This window comes from Tenrec ecaudatus, chromosome 5, assembly GCF_050624435.1.
Source record: "Tenrec ecaudatus isolate mTenEca1 chromosome 5, mTenEca1.hap1, whole genome shotgun sequence".
Classification (NCBI taxonomy): domain Eukaryota; kingdom Metazoa; phylum Chordata; class Mammalia; order Afrosoricida; family Tenrecidae; genus Tenrec; species Tenrec ecaudatus.
The window spans coordinates 105871913-105892565 of NC_134534.1; the positions used below are offsets into that span (position 1 = coordinate 105871913).

At 41.6% G+C, this 20653-nt stretch overlaps 1 protein-coding gene across 1 annotated transcript; it reads right to left on the bottom strand.

The window, feature by feature from the left end:
* ZNF367 (zinc finger protein 367) lies at positions 1–20074 on the bottom strand. Its single transcript, XM_075549806.1, has 5 exons — positions 19290–20074; positions 10312–10462; positions 8724–8843; positions 7175–7313; positions 1–2448 (listed from the first exon to the last, which is right to left on the bottom strand). Exons 1-5 carry the CDS (start codon positions 19683–19685, stop codon positions 2217–2219), a joined length of 1038 nt encoding a protein of 345 aa, XP_075405921.1. The 5' UTR covers positions 19686–20074; the 3' UTR covers positions 1–2216.
* Positions 20075–20653: the final 579 nt, after the last annotated feature.

Here is a 20653-nt window from a genome sequence, read left to right on the forward strand (position 1 = left end):
AGCATATTTATTCTTTTGCTGTTAACGCTGCCAAATTACAATTTAGTCATATGAAGCATAAAATACCTCAAATTTTTAATTATAAAACCACATTTTTAAAACAAAAAGCAGTCATTAATGCATTTCAAATTTTAGATTTCAATGTATTTTGTCCAAGTATTTTGCTTATGTAAAAAAAGAACATCCTAAATATTTCTATAGTGAATAGTTGTGATAATTTCATAAACTGCTCCGATTATGCAAAATATAGTTTATATGCTTGAAAACATTAACTATTATGATTGACAAAAGCTGGAGAAACAAGGAAAATCCTTACTTTTGAAGGCCTTAAATTTTCTTATCTGTGAATTAGCAAGTGTTTTTAAAATTCTCACTGCCTTTCCTTCTTTTAGGTAAATTTGTCAAACTTTCAGGATCCCAAGACCAATGAGTCTTGCTTTTCTCTTTGTTTTATCATTTAAATGGTATTTGAGGGAAAATTCTAGAGGAAATATTGATACCTAAACAAAAATATCTGATGTTACAGTCTCTCTTACCGTGTTTATAAGTGCTCCAAGTTAAGATTCTACATTCCAGATGACAAGCAAAATCCTTTGACCATTACAAATACAAATTTATTACACACAAAAATAAAATAAAATCCCTCAAGGTTTGCAATTTACTGTACAGAGGAGTTACATTTTTAAAGTATGTCCTCTTCATACACATCATTTGTTACTGTATCTTCTTTCACTACTTTTCAAGGTATTTACATACCTTCCCTTCCCCGTGGCTACATAGTGAAACTACCTGTGTACTGTAACACGTTTAGGTTCTTTTTGTGAAGAAGCCTACATTCTAAATAATGTTTAAATGACATCTGAAGATACCACTTCAATTAAAAAAGGAAAAGACACTGAAGCGCCCATGTTTCCCTCTATTATTCTGAGATTTACTCCAAGTTAGCAATCTATAAATTACCATGCTAGGCATGGATATTTAGGTTCTGCTTAAAACAAAAAGCTAAAATGCTCGAGGCTTACACCTATATAAAGGAAGTTGACTGCTCAGCTCTGTGATTTTTCTGCTCATGCTTCAGTACATATATAAAAAGTGATGTTTAATAACTTAATCTATTTGGGGAAATGGTTTATAACCACCACACAAGTTGACACACTTGCAGTTAAAAACTAATCTAGAATCCTACTTATTTAGTAGTTAATATTTTCTGCAGTGTTCAATAGATAAATTTTGTGAACACAAAATAGGTTTGGATGTTATTCTGAAAGCAAGGTGGCTTTTGCACTGAAATATAAATATGGAGGCTTCCCACTTGCTGAGAATTCTAAACAAGCGATACAATTTAGTGTTTGCTAACAAAAGATCTAGAAACAGTTCATTACAAAACAACCCTGTAGATGTCCCACTTATGAATAAAAATCCAAGTGCCAAATCTCATTACAGGGCCCACAATACATGCTTTAAAAAGGACCAATTACCAAGTTACCTAGACTTTGCAAGATTAATCACTCAATTTCCGCAAATGAGAAATATAAAATGTGCAAAAGTTCCCAAGTTAACATACTATGACAAGTGATTTTCAAATCCCAATAAATGAGCATAAGAAAGCCCCCAAAAGAGAGAATAAAGCTGATTTTATTCAAATTGTGAAAATTCTGAGCAAGTGTCCATCTTACCAAATCCTTCTTGAACATGTTCTAAAAGAGCTTCCGTTCTCGAGCCTCACTGGGCAATTTAAGAATATGTGTATTCCATACACAGCTTACGCTTGCCTGTCTGCCTCAGTGTTTACAGTATTGTTAAACATACTCATATACATTGTTAAAAATGATCTTATACCTATTTCAGATTCTTTGGCTATGTGTACCATTCTGTGTTGTCATACAAGTGTCTTATTCAGAAAGTGCTTTCTGTGAGAACTGCTTCCAATGAATGCATTAAACTTGCAAAATCTAGCTTCCCACAATCGTTTTCTACCCTGTACTGTGCAGACCCATATTTACAAAATATTTTAAACTTTACATCAAATCCATTTCCATATTTTAAAAAAGTGCAATTCTCTCTCACCCCATATTTTAGGGCAATGACATTCTTCATAAATTTCTACAGAATAGCAGCCTATGATAAGCAAATAAGGTGCTTAGCTTATGCCCAAGGATCTACTTTTAAAGTACAACGGGCAGTACTTTTGTACAGTGGAGGAGTCAGTATGCCAGCTACTGGCGGAGTGGTGCTCCTGTCAGGTTGGCGAGCTCAATGAGGGCCAGGGCTCCGTGCAGGCGCTCCCGCTGCTCCTGCAGCCTGCGCTGTGCCCCGCTCTTCTCCTTGTCCTCCTCCTCCTCCTCGTCAGACTGAAGATACTCCAGAGGGTCCTGCTGTTCCTGGTCAGCTTTCTGAGCAAGCTTGCCTTTCAAGGTTGGCGCCCGCTGCTCTCTCGTTTCCCAATACCTATATGAAATACATATGCATTAATCATAGAATATACACTAGATACGCAAATGTTTACTTATCTCAACCAAGTCTCTACCACAGCATTGTTTTGTGTATTAGTGTACAGTACTATAAAGTGATTTTACATGAATCACATCCACTTCCCATTATAGAAGGAAAAAAAATGAAGTTCAAAGTGTGAGGGACCTTCTCTGTGCCTCATAATCCAAACGGACACTTCTGGGGCTCACACACAAGTTTATAATCATGGCTTTTTTGCCATTAAACTAGCGTGGCCTTGAAAATAATTAATAAAATGGACTAGAGTGAAATACACGCATAGGGTGTATGGGGAGAGTGGGGGAGTTATACACTTCCATTACATAGCAAATGTTCAACTCTTTTAGTAACTAAAGAAAGGCAAACTTAAGTCACATAAATATGATGCCATTATTAAAGTCCACAGTAAGATTTGTGTATGCTGTTGAGGTTAACTGCCATCAAATCGGTCTGACTCATAGCAACCCCATGTACTACAAAAGGAAACACCACTGGTCCTGTGCTGTCCTCGGAATTATTGATATGTGAGAGTCCATTTGCAGCCACTGTGTCAATCCATCATGTCAAGGGCCTTTCTCGTTTTCACTTGTAGACTGCTAACTTTATTCTTAATAGTTAAATGCAATAAATGTCCATCTACTGGCGAATGAATAAACAAGATTAGGTTTCTCTATGAGTTAGAATTGACTCAATGGCTGTGAGTATCTGGTGTTTATACCATGCAATATTACTCAACAATAAATAGAAATGAATTGCTGATACACACAACACAAATGAATCTCAAAGTAATTATGCTAAATTTAAAAAGCCAAAGAAATAGGAATATATACTGTATAAAACTCTGAAAAAGGTAAACTAATTTTTGGAGGAATACAGTAGATTAATGGTTCTTTGAGGAGGGTGTGGGGGGAAGTATCACAAAGGGATATGAGGCAATTTTTGGAAGTAATAGATATATTCACTAGCATTATTATGAAGGTTTTATGGGGCTTCAAAGAGTAAACAAAAATTCCATTACCTTTAAATTCAGCTTTTGCACAAACTGTTTGAAGGCCCCTCATGCCATAATGTATCAAAGTATATACTAAATGTGTACAATTCGTTATGTCAATTATACATCAAAAAAGTTGTTTTACATATAAAAAGAATAAAACTAACAAATTTCAAGAAACTCAAAATACTCCAACTGAAAAAATTTGGAACTAGTCATTGAGGCCTAACAAAGAAATTAAAATAGTCCAGTATGACTACTAGAAAGGAAATTGGCAAAAATAAGCTTAGGGAGGAAGCACACTAGAAAGGTTTGGGGGCTGCAGAAGCTGCTATCTGTGCTTCATCTTGGACTGTGGGCTATAGTACAAGAGTTTTTTCATTGCCAGTGGGGTGCTGCGTAATTTTTTTCCCTAGAAAGGGAGCTGTAGGCCAAATAAGTTTGGGAACCTATGGAATAAAGAAATCTTACTTTCAGATACCATTCGGCTTTGTATGGAGCTTACTCATTGGGATATTTCTCAGGGACATAAACGATGCTAGGCCCTGGGAATAACAGAAAACAAGACAATACCACCTTTCCTCAGGAAGGATTTGCTCCCACAGAGAAGGGGCACACTGAGTTCAGTGTTCTAAAAGGAAGAGTGCAGTGTTAGAATAGCATCTCAGAGTATGAAGTGAATCTGGCCCCAAGTTGGGAGTAGTGAACAGGCAGGGGAAGGCATCCCTCTAGTGAGTGGCCAAACAAAGCGGACACAAGCATTGCACACAAAGGCCCTGACATTGCAGCCAGAGTGCTGAGACCAACAAGACGCCCAGTGGCAACAGTGATGTGGCCAGAAGTGAGCAGAGCTATGGCAGGAATTATGGATTTGGACCTTATTCTAAGTAACAGAGAAAGCCAATGAAGGCAGGGAACGGCATGATCAAAGGTTGCTGGCTTATATATACAATAGTGAATTCTTAAAAAAATTTATCTTGAGAAGTAATTTTTGGCACTGTTCTTCCTGTGCCTTTAAAAATAAATAAACTGGATGTTTTATGGAACTATTCTTCAAAAGAACTTCTAAATTGTAGCCCTGTTCCAATCAGCAGACAGTTTCTTTCACAAAGAAAGTGAAAAGTTTTCCCTGATGACAAATGAAATGTGTTATTCATAAACCACTCTTTGAAAAAGGTGGCACACAGAGTCCGCTGAGATACGCTTAAAAAAAATGCAAAAGGACACAGGGAAAAAGCTACTGTATACAAATATTCCTGAAGTGAGGACGATGTAATGTGGAAGGGGCCAGACCAATCCAGAGATACACATGGTAGCCAACTAAAAAGGAGGGGTAAAAACAGAGAAAAAAATGGGTAGTATGGGAACAGGGCACTAAACCAACCAAGGGGAGGGTATTGTTTATATCTCCACAGGGAAAGAGGGACCAGACTTCAACATGGTGCTCCAAGATGTGAATGCTACATACCGGCATGAATCAGGGAACCAATGGAGAGGTCTGAGGGGCCGGTCTCAATCCCTACTACATGGACACCTGCCCCTCCCCCCAGAAGAATTCACTTCAGAGGACAGCACTGAAGCTACAGCTTAGGGAGAGGGACATGTCTGATCAGAGCACATGGGAGCAAATGAATGGGGAGAAAGAGCGAGTGGAGCACATCCTGGCCCACCAAGCCTTGAGGATGATATCCCTGCTCAGAGCAGCCAATGCACAGAAAGGACCATATGGCCGGCCCCACTATGAGACATGATATCCCTCACTGACCCATAGTCCTACAGGGGACAACACTGAAAACAGTGCAGGAATTGTGCCCGAGCTGACCCCACCACACCGAGGCAAAACACTAAGGGCATGTGGCAGAACAGCAAGAGGAGCAGAGCAAGGAAGTCCTGAGGGAGTACCAAAAATAGACTTTGGGGCCAGGGCATGGCACCCCATCCGACTTGACTGGAAAACACTCCCAAAGGTCACCAAACAGAGTTTGAACTATTTACAGGCTTTTGTTGTTGTTGTTGATTTTTTTGTTGTGTTTTTGTTTTGTTTTCTTTTGTTGCTTTGTTTTGCTCTGTCTTGTTTTGTGCAATTATCTCTGCAGGTCTGTCTAGATAAGATAGACTGGATAAACAATCTGGAGGAGAAAACAATGGGATCAACAGTTCTGGGGGACATGGGAGAGGAGGAAGTGGAGGAAAGGAAGTGGTGTTAACAAACCCAGGGACAAGGGAACAAGTCATCCAAAATCAGTGGCGAGGAGGGCATAAGAGGCCTGGTAGGGCTTGATCAAGGACAATATAACTGAGAGGAATTACTGAAACCCAAATGAAAGCTGAGCACGATAGTGGGACAAGAGGAAAGTAAAAGGAAATAGAGGAAAGAACTAGAAGGCAAAGGGCATTTATAGAGGTCTACATGCAGGCATGTACATATGTAAATATATGAGGATGGGGAAATATATCTATGTGCATATGTTTATAGGTTTAGTATTAAGATAGCAGATGGACATTGGGCCTCTACTCAAGTACTCCCTCAATGCAAGAACACATTGCTCTAGTAAACTGGCATTCCATGATGCTCACCTTTCCGACAATCTCTGAAAGACGAATAAGCAAATGTGGTGAAGAAAGCTCATGGTGCCCGGCTATCAAAAGATATAGTGTCTGGGGTCTTAAAGACTTGAAGGTAAACAAGCAGCCATCTAGCTGAGAAACAACAAAGCCCACACGGAAAAAGCACACCAGCCTATGTGATCATGAGGTGTCGAAGGGATCAGGTATCAGGCATCAAAGAACAAAAAAATCATATCATTGTGAAAGAGGGGAGTGTGGAGTGCGGACTCAAAGCCCATCTGCAGGCAACTGGACATCCCCTTACAGAAGGGTCTCGGGGAGGAGATGAGCCAGTCGGTGCAGTGTAACACTGATGAAACATACAACTTTCCTCTAGTTTTTTAATGCTTCCCCCTCACCCCACTATCATGATCCCAATTCTACCTTACAAATCCGACTGGACCAGATGATGTACACTGGTACAGATAGGAACTGGAAACACAGGGAATCCAGGAAAGATGATCACTTTAGGACCAGTGGTGAGTGGCGATACCGTGTGGAGGGAAGGTGGGGCAGAGGGGGAACCGATTACAAGGATCTACATATAACCCCCTCCTTAGGGGTCGGACAACAAAAAGTGGGTGAAGGGAGATATCGGACAGTGTAAGACATGACAAAATAATAATTTATGAATTATTAAGGGTTCATGAGGGAGGGGAAAATGAGGAGGTGATACCAAGAGCTCAAGTGAAAAGCAAATGTTTTAAGAATGACCATGGCAACAATGTACAAAGGTGCTTGACACAGTGGATGTATGTATGGATTGTGATAAGAGTTGTACGAGCCCCCAATAAAATGCTTTTTTTAAAAATGGTGGTACTAACAAGGTGCACGTTGATTAAAGGGAAAATTCATGCTTTTAAAATAAATTATGGCCTGGACTCTCCACTACTTATACTTACATTGTGGTCTCTAAACACTACTCACAACAATTCTATGATTTTAGAAATTAACATGCCATTTCAAATTGTTTTATAATATGCATAAAAAGCAACTTAGTTAAAATGAGAGAACTGCTGAAGTCCCTAGCATCAACTGAGCACTCAACACAGACTTTCCCAGTGGCCGAAGTGCAAAGTGCCTTACTTTGCCAACCACTCCGCGGCAGCCTTGTTGTCCGCAGCCTGGTGCTTACTGAGTGTGTCTGTGAGCTCCTCTCTCTTCAGTCTGGCATAAGGGTGCTTCGGACAGTGGCGATTTGCATGGGTGAATCTGCTTAGGCAGCCTTCAAAACACAGAGGGAAACACGTATCAGACTCTGCACATCAGCAAATTGACATGGAAAAATGCTCAGTTTCTCTTGTATCTAAGAAAAGTAAATTGATATTGTGAGGCTTAGCATGCTATCATTTGAAGACAAGCAAGCCCTACAGATAGTGTTACAATGAGGGAAACAAATGTAAGCTCGGTCTTTCCTGTCTTGGAAATGCGCCATCAGGTGAACTTGTCCAGTAGCCCTGGGAAGTGCTATGATAGGAGTCAACAAGAGATGAAAGACTTTTGAACCAGTAATTCCTTTATTGGAATCTACTGTAAGGAAATATCTCCAAAGATAAACAAACTAAATGATATCTAACGTCAATTAAGGGCATATGCTTAAGCAAAGTCGCTAGATAAAATAATTCACAGATGTCCCTAACACTTATAACAATAAAAAAATTAAGCAACAGGAAAAAAAAAACTATAACTAAGAAGTTCATGTATAACTATGTAAAAATGTTTATATGAAAAACATCTGATTAAGAAAACTGTTCCTGGGACAGATAGAACTGGAAACACAGGGAATCCAGGAATAGATGATCTCTTCAGGACCAGTGGTCAGAGTGGCAACACCGGGAGGGTGGAGGGAAGGTGGGGTAGAAAGGAGGAACCGATTACAAGGATCTACATATAACCTTCTCTCTGGAGGACAGACAACAGAAAAGTGGGTGAAGGGAGATGTCAGGCAGTGTAAGACATGACAAAATAATAATAATTTATCAAGGGTTCATGGGGCAGGGAGGGGCAAAAATGAGGAGCTGATACCAAGGGCTCAAGTGGAAAGCAAATGTTTTGAGAATGATGAGGGCAACAAATGAACAAACATGCTTGACACAATGGATGAAAGTGTGGATTGTGATAAGTTTTATGAGCCCCCAATAAAATGATTTTTAAAAAATTTTTAAAAATTTTTAAGTGTTAAAATCTTATCATTACCCCTACTCATGGGGGGTTGATTAGTGGTTTAAACTTTTAAATACAAAGTTGATGATCTGAATAAAAACCCCCACTTAATTTAATTTACAATGAAAACTGGCTTAAATTTTGTTTTCATGCCCTCTATATTTTAGTAAAGATTTAGAAGGCAATGTGCTTACTTGGCAAATCAAAAAGTTTAAAACCAACCTAAAAGGCCACCCTTAAGGCTGTACTTACCTTTGTCAATTATTCTACTGCCTACAACTGGGCTTAGTGTGCTGCTGGCTCTTTATTCTTTTCATTCTAAAGAAGTTCACATGGATTATAATTAACAAGCAAGGTCGGTTATGTTTTAGATGTCGGAAAGGAAAAGCTCTCCCCATAAAAATTCAAGCAAAGGTATTTCAATTTTAACTCACAACTAGTTAATCCATAAACTTAACTTTAAACTCCATACCATTTTCTGAGCAAACAAAAGGTTTTTCTCCAGTGTGAAGACGCTGATGTGTTTTAAGCTGTCCGCTTTGAACAAAGGCTTTTCCACAGTCTGGGTAGTCACACATATATGGTCTCTCACCTATGTATATAGATGTTATATGTTATTTCTGAGAGAATAAGGTGAGAAGAGGAAGGAAGGAGAGAGAATCAACCTTTTCATGAGTTATGTCCCACACAGCAACATAGTACATGTCATGCCCTGCCCAGAGCTGCACGTGGAAATACTAACAAACATTTTGGTACACACGGCTCTCAGCTTAGAAGCACAAGACTATTATTGTCTTTAGGCCTTGAGCTTTTCCTTCAGAATCAAATTTTTGAAGTTAGTGTCTTCAGCTTATCCCATCTTTTTGAAAAACCCTCCATAATCTGAATCACTAGATTTTACTGACTCTTAAAAATGTCTTTAGGGTGTTTCAAAGAAGTTAGATTGGAAAAAAAATTTTTTAATTAAAAATTGGGTTCTCTCACAAAGTAATAACTTAATTATTAGTGCCTAAGTCAAAACTTCTAGTCATTTTAGCTTACAATGATTCAAAATTAAAACTACCAGTTTTCAGGGACTTAGTTAAGAAAAGTATATTCTATCATCAGAATATTATCTTTTTAAAAACTAAAGAAATCATAATCACAATGGGAAAAATAGCCCAAATTCTAAATCAATATTATCCAATAAAAATACAAATGCAAGTCACTCAGAGTGGCCATATTTTAAAAATACGTTAAAATAGGTGAATTTTAATAATAAATCTTCTTTCATATATCAAGTAGTATCATTTCAACATGTATTCAACCTATAAGATGCATTACTGAAACAGAGTACTTTCTTCTCATACATGCTGCCCGTTTCAGTTTTGACTAGCTGCTCTTCAGAGGGCTCACTAGCCCCGTGTCTAGGCACTACCATTTTGACAAGCACAGTCCAATGCTAAAGGTACAAGAAAGTACAAGACAGTGGTAATTGGTTTTCCGGGGCCTCTCCGTCCGTATCAGGAAATTATTGGGTGAACTTTAAGGTTCCCTCTTCTGGGGCCAGCTTTCTCTATAAAAAGAATACAAACTCTTTACAAACGCACTGTTTGCCTCTCTATATGGTACTTAAAGTGCAAGTGCAATTTCTGTATACAAATAAAGACGTATGATAATCCTGACAGAGTAGTTTGCCACAGATTTGCTCAAAAAGCCAAATACTAAGATGGCACTCTAGAAAAATGACCATGTTAGTATTAGGCCTACAAATGTGTTCCAACAATTACAGACATGGCATAAGAGCATGCAGCGAGGTAGAACGATGGAACTAAAGTGAGCAGTAACATGCCTGTGATATGCCTGCTAATTACCATGCTAACTTTAGAAGTCACGTGGAATCAATGCTCAGAACTTCTTCCCACAAAAACAGAAAATTACTACTGTGCCTATTTCTTAAAGCCTCACTACTAATAGTGGTAACAAAAGACATAGGGAGCTAAAAAATTAATTTATAGGCCAAAACATTGAATCAACTTTTAGTAAACTGTTGCTTCTGGCCTTCCCTACAATTTGCTTACCTGTATGCGTCCTTTTGTGGGCCTGGAGTGACTTCTCCCGCGGAAACACCCTATTACAGATGTTACAACGGATCCTGCTAGATGAATGCTCTCCTTCATTTATTAAGTCTTGGACAGTATCTGCTCTGGGTCTACCACGTCGGATTCCATCCTGTTAACAAGTTTTATAAGTATCAATTTACTGTTGATCTCTCCACTCACTAAAACAAGGTATCATTAAAAAAATTGTCTAAAACAGCAGAATAGTTAGCTCCAATTGTTCACCTTTCTACAGAATCACCCCCAAATTGAGCAAAAACTGTCAAAAGTATATCAGAATTCTGGAAAATAGTCAAGAGATTCACATCAATAAAGAAAAAGGCAGTGAAAATGCTTGGGAAATTTTGCCTCATTTCCGTTTATCCTCATTTCACCCCTTCTTCAGCAGTCTTTAAAACAGCAGCTGTGTTCAGAGAGGGACCTGGGTCCCTGCATAGAGAGGGAGGAGAACATGCCTTATTGTGAAAATACACACATACGCACACGCACGTCAAACTCAGGGAGTTTGCCATAGGATGTTTCTGTTTCGGCCTGTCTGGGAGATATGCAAAGGACTGACACAGGGTGCTTGTCTAGGTGGAAGAGTACTCACACATAAGGGACTGGTTAAAATCTCTTTAGGGCAGTGAACAACCTGCTTCTACGTGGAGCAAAAGCTTTGAGGCAAACGTTAGGTGCACTGAGGCTGAGAGAAAAAGTCGAGTAGAGAAGTCTCTGAAAAAAATCGGGCAATGACAAATGCTCACTTACACCGAAGAATCTAGAAAGCTACACACATGGAGGAAAGTACCTTGAGAAAACACCTGAGAAGATGCTAAATGTACCTCTGGCTGATTTTTCTTTCTACTCTCCACAAACAAGTAAGGGGTAAGGTAGAGTTGTAAAGGGCCTAGCTGTGCTATACCTGTGAATGTGACATTGTTTAGAAATATGTTCTTTCTTTTGTCATGCCAAAGTAGGGTAGGTCCTGACTCTACAAGTGGTAACTTACAGAAAGGGAAATCAGACACAGGATGATGCCAGGGGAAGACTGATACCATGTGAGATCCACCCAAAAATCAAGCAATGACAAGGAAAGCTCAGGGCTACCAGGAACCAAAAGAAACAAGGAAGAATCTTCCAACAGAGCAAAGATTGCATGGCAATACCAGCACCCTGAATTCAGACTCCCGACCCCCAGAACTGTAAGACACACACTGCTGTTCTTTAAAGCCACCAACTTGATGGTTCTGTGTTATCATAGCCCCAGCACAATGAAACAGTTTGGTACCAAGAAATAAGGTTCTGTCAAGAGATGGCTAAAGTATGAGAGTAGCTTTGGAATTAATTGGGTGCATTGGGAGAATTTGAGGTGCTTGATAGTAATAGATTGCAAAAAGGCAGTTGGTAGAAGTATAGACATTACAGATGATACTGGTGAGGGCTCAGAAAGAAGGAAAGCTGTAGGGAAAGCATCTATCATCATGAATAGATGGTTGCTAGAAATGTGGGCATTGAATGTGCTTCTACAGAGGCCTTAAAAGAAAAATGATAAACATTTTATTATACATTGGAGGGAAGGTGATCTTTGTTATGAATTGTCAAAAAACTTGGCTGCATTGGTTTGTGAAAAGAAGAACTTGTAAGTGGTGGGACTCAGATATTTATCTAAGTCAAGTCTAGTTTCTTGTTGCTGGTTATAATAAAATACAAGAAGAAGAAAAAATAACTGAGGAGTTAATTATTATTCAAAAATCCAGAACTTGAAGATGTAGAAAATGCTCAGCCTATTTATACAGTAAAAACTGCTAAAACATATTCTGGGAAAAAAACAAACAGCAACAAGGGTGTGCCTAGCCAACCATTTGCTACAATGAACAGGCAAGTACTATGGATCCAATAAATCTTATCAGGAGAAACACTGCCAGGATAGGGAACACAGAGGTTAAAATGAAGGAAAGTTGTGCAGTTCCTAGAATTCTAACAAGCAGGAATCAAACTGGTGGAACTACTTGGCTATAAATATGCTAGCCTTCAGGAAAAGAAAAACATGTATTTTCTTGCTTCTAGAAGTCAAGAACAAGTGTCAAAGGGCAGAGCCACTTGGTCAGTTCCAATATAAAGATCTAAATCTTCCCAACAACTTAAAAACATTAGCTAGAAAACTTTAGGATAATACGTTACTGCAAAATTCTATTCACGTTGCTAGAAAAACTCAGTATATAGAGGTTATAAATTATGTTTCTAAAAGTTATAGATATTGGAATGTATTTCTAGCATAAGTTAATGGCCTCAGGTCAATCTTATACTGTGAAATCTAATTAGTTGTATACTTTTTTTTTTTTACTAATTTTATCCTGAAAACCCTCAGAAAGTTTTCAAAAATAAGCCCTTCTGTATTTTCATTTGGTCTTGAGGCATTAAATGTAAGGAAGAGGAAAACGTAAAGATTGGTACTAAGCGTATTTTATATTTGTAGCATAAATTCATAGAGGACTAGTGGTTAACAGATTAAGCAGTCACTCTTCAGAGAAAGATGAGGCCGTTCACTTCCTCAGGAGCACTCCTCTCTCGCAAGGAGTTGGAACTGACTCAGTGGCAGTGGATTTGGTTTTTGGTTTAGTATGAATTCTCATAGTAGCCCTGTTGAGGCTGTTGAGTAAGTTTTACACTGCTAACCACAAGGTTGGTGGTTCAAGCCCACCAGCTGCTCTGTGGGAGAAAGATTTATAGCTTTGGAACTCTGTATGAGTTGGAATCAATTAAACAGCAGTGGGTTTATAAATTTTCATCATTATATTTCATTTATGTCTTACTTATTATTTATAGTATTATAAAATAATTCATTGTTCCTTTCTCTATCTGGGTTTCAGTGAGGCCAACACTGGCTTTTGGCCAATAGATGTGAGAAGAAGTGAGGTCTACAACTTCTGAGCAAAAGCTTTGAAACCACCACATGGTTCTAACGCTCCTCTTGGTCCGGTGTGAAGCACGTCTGGGGTCTATTCTGCAGTCTGGGGTCTATGATAAAAAGGACCCAGAGCACATTTGCAGTCACCACTCTCTGGTCACAGCACATGCCCAATATTGTGATGCACCGTTACACTCTGAGGCTGCATTCTTCTGTAGCACATCTGTACATATACTAATTCCAACACCTTAGTAAGTACTTATTAAGCACTTATTTTTTCAACTAAGTACTTGTTGAAAAAAAAATCTCTCCAATTATTGAATACTGAGACTCCAGAAAGAGATCATTCCCCCCCCAAATTTATTTAAATCCTAAAGATGTTCCCATTCACAGTAAAACTAGGAATTGCTAAAATCTTAAACACCTTGAATGATTCTCATTGTTTAAATCCAAATTAGCCAATCAACTGATGGCATTATTAAGTAGAGCCCAAATTCTTCACCTTCTGTCCTTGGCTTTGATCTGCACTAGCCACAATGAGCCCTGGTTTTTCATGTGAAGGAAAAATAAAATTAGAGAATCAATTGCCATTATTTATTGAGTCAAAATAATTGTATATATGGCATAAGTTATGGTTTCATATAATGAACTTTAAGTCTTGCCTCACAATACAAAAATGCTTATTTTTCTCTACAATAATACAACATCTGAGGTCAATAAAAATAGTTAATTCCACTTACAAGGAAATGGATAGGGTACCTATTTTATGCAAATAGCACACACTTTTTATGTTTGCTTCCCAGATGCTCCCGCGGCCAAGAAGGTAGTTTCTTAAGTGCCACAGACACCAATTTGTTGTTTTTAAGATTGTTGCTGTAAATATATAGTTATATAGAACATACAAAAATACCTTCAAGTGGAGGGAGTAGTTGGCAAACATATAAGACTGGTGTAAGTTAGGTAAAGATAACTGTCCACATGATCACCTGCCTCATTTATCTTGATACCAGAAGAACCAGGTAGTGTCTGCCTACTACTAATGAACATTCTGATCAGTAACATGATCAGGCGAAATCCTTATAAAAAGTGAGAAGAATATAGAATAGAACTTAAAATTACTCAAGAATCCTGACTCACTGTACCTATTGAATCCAGAGGAATCCCTGAGACTACAATGCTTTTCCTAATATAGTAAATATAGAAAAACAGAGCACTGACTATGGAAATTTGAAATAACAGATTAGTATCAAAACTTTAAGGATAGTCATTGCAATTTTCTCTCTGCTTCTGGCAACAAAAATATTTACAAGCATGTCTAATGGTAAAGAAGATTTTAAACTTAATTGCCTCTCAGCAACTCTAAGATTGGCCTTGCTTCTGCTACAATCAATACATTTTCCAAATAAGCAACAGTTGCTGAAAAGTAAATAAAATACAACACCCTGGCCATATATAGGTAAGGTTTCACTAAGTGCATTCTTTCAGTAGAGAAAAGACAGACAAGTAATCATCTAATGCCTAAAGAAAGAGCATCCTTTAACAAAGCATATAAACAACAACAAAAAATGTTGCTTAAAAAGCATCCATTTCTTTGCCTCAACAAAAGACAGAGAGGAAGGTGAGAAGAGAGAAAACAACACATCCATGGTTCTGGGTGAGCCTGGGCAGTTGGAGATCAAGTCACCAGCAAACACATCCATCAGCAGACTAAGGGAAACAGAAGGCCAAGGAAAGAGTGCAGTTTCAAATTCGAAAGGCTTGGATCGCCATGATGCAAAGACTGTTGCAGAGTAAACAGCAACATGCCTCAGTTTGCAAAAGATGTTCCATTATTTAAATTTTATTAATTTAAAAAAAATAAAAACAAAATCTTAGTGTTTCCAGGAGGTAAACTAGTGATAGTGAAACTGCCTTAAGTATTTTAATGGTATTTTGCCTTTTTAATATCTTTAATAAAATTTAACTTAGCTCTCAAGGAGTCCTGGTGACATAGTGGGTGGCATGAGGTTGGAAGTTTGAAACCCCTGTGGCTCTCAGGAGAAAGATGAAGCTTCCTACTACCACAGAGATTCAGTCTCAGAAACCCACAGGGCAGTTGTACCCTGTCCTATAAGGTCACCATGAGCCCAAATTGATTTGACAGCAGTGGATTTGGTTTTTGGTTCTCCAAGTCACATAGCCTTTTTACCTAGGCTTTTCAAATGTTCGCCGTCAAACTGATTATTCATGCAAAGACTGATAAACCTAAATATCCTTGACACATTGTTAAACAAACAAAAAAATACAACCTAGAATGAAAATATAAATGTCTCCGATGGAAGCGTAGATGAGAAAAGATAATTAATTGGTCATTTTCCCATTTAGATTTAGATCAAAGTTTTGTGAGGCTCAAATATTTGCTTCCTAACTCTACTATCCACCTATTTTTCACTATATTTCCCACGACTTCTTTTCAGTTATGCATTATGTGTGCCCTTATAGGAGTTGTAAGGTTACCTTGTTTCATAAGTCTACTTATATATCAGCCTAATAATAAACAATAACAAAACCCTACAATCAATTCACACATGGTTTATATACAGGAGTAATATGGTATAAATATTTAAAGCAAGGTCTTTGGAAGTTATAATCAATTCCACTACTTACTCTAAACTTAACTAAACTTAACTTGGGGCCTCTTTTGTTCATTCTTCCTCATTTGGTATACAAGAACTAAATGAATTAAAGAATGCAAAACCCTCGATGGAGCCTGACACTTTGCTACCAACTGCCGGGCAGTAAGTGGTAGCTACTATGTTAGCATGGCAGTGATCAAAAGGTACTGTCTGAGGATTTCAGCCGCTAGAAAGGGGAAGTAGGATATGTAGCTGGCTGGTCCTTAGAGGTGAGAGGTGGCTGAAGCTGAGCACAAGGCTGCCAGACCACACAGGTCCACAGTCGAGAAGTCACCTGTACAGCAGTCTGGGGAGGAGCGTTCATGTGGCTCAAGGTAGGGAAGTGTGGGATATCGTAAGAAGGAAGGAGCTAACCCTCCTCCCTTCCCTTGGAAAATAAAACCAAACCACCTCAAACTGAGACAATCACAGTCGTGTGATTTGTGATAAACTAAAAACAACAAAATACCTCCCTGCCATTGCGCCCATCAGTGGGTAAAGAAAGATGGATGTGCTCCCCACAGGCAGGAGGGGCTAGCAGTAAACGGGAACCACTGAGAACAAGAGAAGGCTTACGCTGGTTATGCAGGGCACAGAGACCAACACCTCTCTGGGAACAGCGGTGACAAATGTTGGAAAATGAACACAAAGGTTCTCAATCATCACTTTTAGTGCCCCTAACTGTCCATTGGAGGAACCCTGGTGGCAATTGGGCTACTAACCACAAGATCAGTAGTTCAAAACTGCCAGCTGCTCACCAGGAAAAAGATGACGTTTTCTGCCCCATCAAATGTTACAGACTCAACGCACACAAGGCAGGTCTACCCTGTCCTACAGGGGTTAGTAAGAGTTGGAATTGACTTGATGGCAATGTTTGGTTTGGTAGAAGGACGCTGGAAAACATTCCCTAAAAGAATGAGGTCGGAAGTGGATGTTATTACAAACTTGTCTGTCATCTTCCAATACAGGACCTGACTTAGCACTGTTCACCAATGATCCATATGCAGATAAAGAACTACACACTTGCGAGAAAGTAGCAAAGTAAAATGGGCTGGTAGTGGCTGCCTTGAATCTGGGGTAGTGACCACAAATCCAATGTGGTGGTTGCTTCCTTAACTAAATAAAAACGACAACACTGTATTCCAGACCTTTCCCCTTAAAGGTGCAGAAACTAAAGGAATGGATTTTCAGTGCTGTATTTGAGTTGCTAGTTCTATAAAAAATAAATTAAAACCATTTTATCCAACTTATAAAACAACTATAACATTAAAGACTGTAGGAAGGAGAAAAAGAGAAATATATATAAAAGGTTTCTTCTTCATTGACTTGTTCTTCATAATTTCTGGTATATTTTAGCTCTCTAAATACAGGTAAGCAAAGTAAAAATAAAAATACACGGAATATGCTAGTAATTAAAGAAAAAGATTTGTGTGAAGGTAGATTTGTTTTAGGTAAAAAAAAGAACTTACTTAAAACTTTTACTTAGTGGTTGGAACCCATCCAGTTACTACACAGGAAAATGACCTGGCAATCCACTGCCCCAAGATGAAAGTCCAGGAAAACCCCTAGGGAAGGTCTACTCTATCAGCTGGAATTGACATTCAATTAACATCATATTACAACGTGCTAACATCTTCTTGGACAATACAAAATCATATAAAGGAATATATGAAAAGTATATTAAGAATAGCGATTAATGCAAAATCTTCCACAAGCATGTGTGCTGAAATATATATACATATATAGACACACACTCACACAAGACTAAACTGAACGTATCTTGAATACTCATCCATCTTAAGATCTAGAGCTACTCTAGATCCACAAATTCACTCGCACCCCTACAAATACTTCTATTTGTTCTTTTCGTTTTTATTGATACGCTTTTTCAAGTGTTGACATGTCAAAGCATAGTTAATTTCATAGTTCTTTACTAATATCATCAGTAAAATAAAATATCAATTTCCTCAGAGTTCAAACAACAGTCTGAACATACTGTTACAAGTGTAATCCCTAAACTTGTTTCGTTTTAGAAATACAGTATCTGCCAACACAAAACCCTTCCCACTAGGCCGTTTACATGTTATATATCTTTAGTAAACTGTTAATCCTATCTGTCTACTTAAACAAAATCAAACAACCCACTGCTTGGAGTCAGTTCCAACTCTTAGCAAGCCTACAGACCAGAGAACTGCTTCTTAGTGGCCATATAAATCTTCACAGAAGTACATTGCCATACCCTTCACTCACACAGCAGCTGCGGTTTCCAAGGACTTCATTCATCTCACTATTATTGAGCCCTTTGCATTTACAAAATATTAAGGTATTAAACTTGAATCGCCCATATACCTGGCCCTCCTGGGGCTAAGAGTTAACAGAGCTAAGTATACGTCTCCAGAGAGGTAACCCGAACACATACATCAGTGGGCCTTTCATTTGCTGACCAGTTGATCTTAGACTGGTGGTGCCCTGTGTAACGGAGTAAAACTGGCCCATAGGGTTTTCTGTGCTGTCATCTTTATCAGAGCTGGGAGCCGATCGTCAGGTCAAGTCGCAGGTTAGTAGCCCAGAGCTCACCCCTCGCGCCAACAAGGCCCTTTACAGCAAGACTAGAAGCCACAAAACCCAACCTCAGCACTCCCACCTAGCTTTGTAGTTCCTTTGCGGCTGTAAAATGTAGCTTCGAACCAGGTGATCACATGCGTGATCAAGCGTACAGCCTGAGGCTCCACGCAAAGGGAGGTCAGTGACAGAAAGCATCCCTTTCCCGTGTGTTCTCGGCACCCAGCAAGTAGTACCCGGGTACGTGAAATTCAGCTAGGACCCAAGCTGCGCGGGGAAAGACTCCCGGATGCCCGTCCAGCTCTTCAGCTCGGTCTGCAGCTCATCTTCAGCCAGGGCCGGTGAAAATGGGCTGTGACGGTGCAAGAAGTGGGCACCACCCACCCCTGGCCGCTCGCAGCGACGCGGCTCAAGGTCCGCAGCCCCTTCCTCCCTTGTCCGGTCAAGAGACTCAGCGGCTGGCTGAGCAGCTGACAGTGGCCGCTGACCGGGTCTCCTCTCCTTCAACAGCCTACGCAGCACCCAGGTCACCCGCTGGCCAGGCTGGGCGGACACCCAACCCCGGCCGACGCCATGTGACCGCCGCCCCCCGCCCTCCCACCACCCGCGGGGTGGGGGTGGGCGCCGCTTTTTGGCGCGCGGCAATGACGTCAGCGCCCAGTCAGTGGCCACGGCCTCACCAGCGGCCAGCGCCACCTCGCGTTTCAAACTTGGCCCCGCCCCTGCCGCCCGCGGAGTCCCAGGCACTGCCATCTCAGGGACGCGCCGTTAACGGGCTCTCGGCTGCCCCGCGCTGCACCCGATCTGCACACCCGCCCGCCTGCGCCGGTCACCTTGAGGTGGCCGCTGTCAGGACTGCTCGCTTCCTCTTCCTCTTCGCCCCCCGAGGCACCAGGCGGGGGCGCGCCTCGGCCCCGAAGTCCCGGGTGCTCGGCGGCGGCGGCCGGCGAAGAGGTGGCGGCAGCACCCCCCGAAGCCCCCGGGCTGAGAGTCACGTTGTGCGCGTTCTCGCCCCAGCGCCACGGATACACCATGAAGTCGCTGAAGCCCGGGCTGGTGGGGATGAGCGGTGGCGGCGGCTCCGGCTCCCTTCCGCTGCCGCACGCGGGCTTGATCGGGGTCGTCCGGATGACCGACACAAGGACCCGCTTCGGGGAGTCTTGGCAGAAGATGACGGGCGGCGGCTGCGGGGAGCTATCGGCCATCGCCGACTCCACGCCCCGGATCATCTTCCCGGCCCTGATCCGCTGCCGGGGGCCGCACTCCTCAAGTCCCAGTCCGGCTCTTGCTCCGCAAGCTCGAGCGGCTCCGAGGCGCTGGCTCTCAGGCCCGCCGGCTCATGGCTAGCGGACGTTCCCGGAGTCCTGCGCAGTGACCACCAGAGCAGCTTAGCGGGGCGCCTCGGCCGGCACCGAGCGGGCAGGGCAGGACCCCAGCGCCCGGTCAAGCCCACCTTCTTCCGCTCTTTGGACCCTGGAACGCAGCTGCAGCTTTGGGAAAGACCCGGCACCGGGGCCCTGACGGGGTTGGGAAAGCGGGGCGGACTGCGCCGAGCCCCCGAAAATAACAACCTGCCGCCGCGGTCCCCACTAGGCTTTTCCCGCGTTACATTTCGCGCCTGGGCGGAACCAATCACCGGGAGGCCCCTGCCCGCTGGCCGCCGCGGCGACTGACAAGCCGCGCGAGCCAATGGTCGGGCCTGCACGCCTTTCCAGCGCAGCCAGGCGGAGTCCGGCGGGCGCGCGGGTCCTTGCTGCCACGCTATTGGCTTCCGCTCTTCTTTTTTTTTTTTTCTCCTTCGAGGGCCAACTGCGTTCGAAACTTTGAGGGGAGCGCGCGACGTCCACAGCAGCCCAGACACACCCGCCAGAAGCCCCGCCCACCCCTGCGCTGTTTGTTGGGGTGGCGGCGGGCGGGGACGCGGCTCGTCCAGAGAGGCGCGCTGATTGGAGGCTCGGTGGGAGGAGGCGGGGCCGAGGGGGGTCGTTGGTGGGTAGTGGCGCGGGCCCTTCTGGCTCCGCCCCGTCCACCTGTGGCTGTTGGTGTGCGGTTCCCGCGCTCCCAGAGTTTAAAGGGCTGGGGAGGAGGGTCCAGATTCTGCGCCCAGCTCTCGTCCCGCCACCTAGACTGGGCCCCAAGATCTTGCTCTTGAAACAGTTTCGGTGGAAATTCCCTGGCGGTTTCTATTGTCTTAATG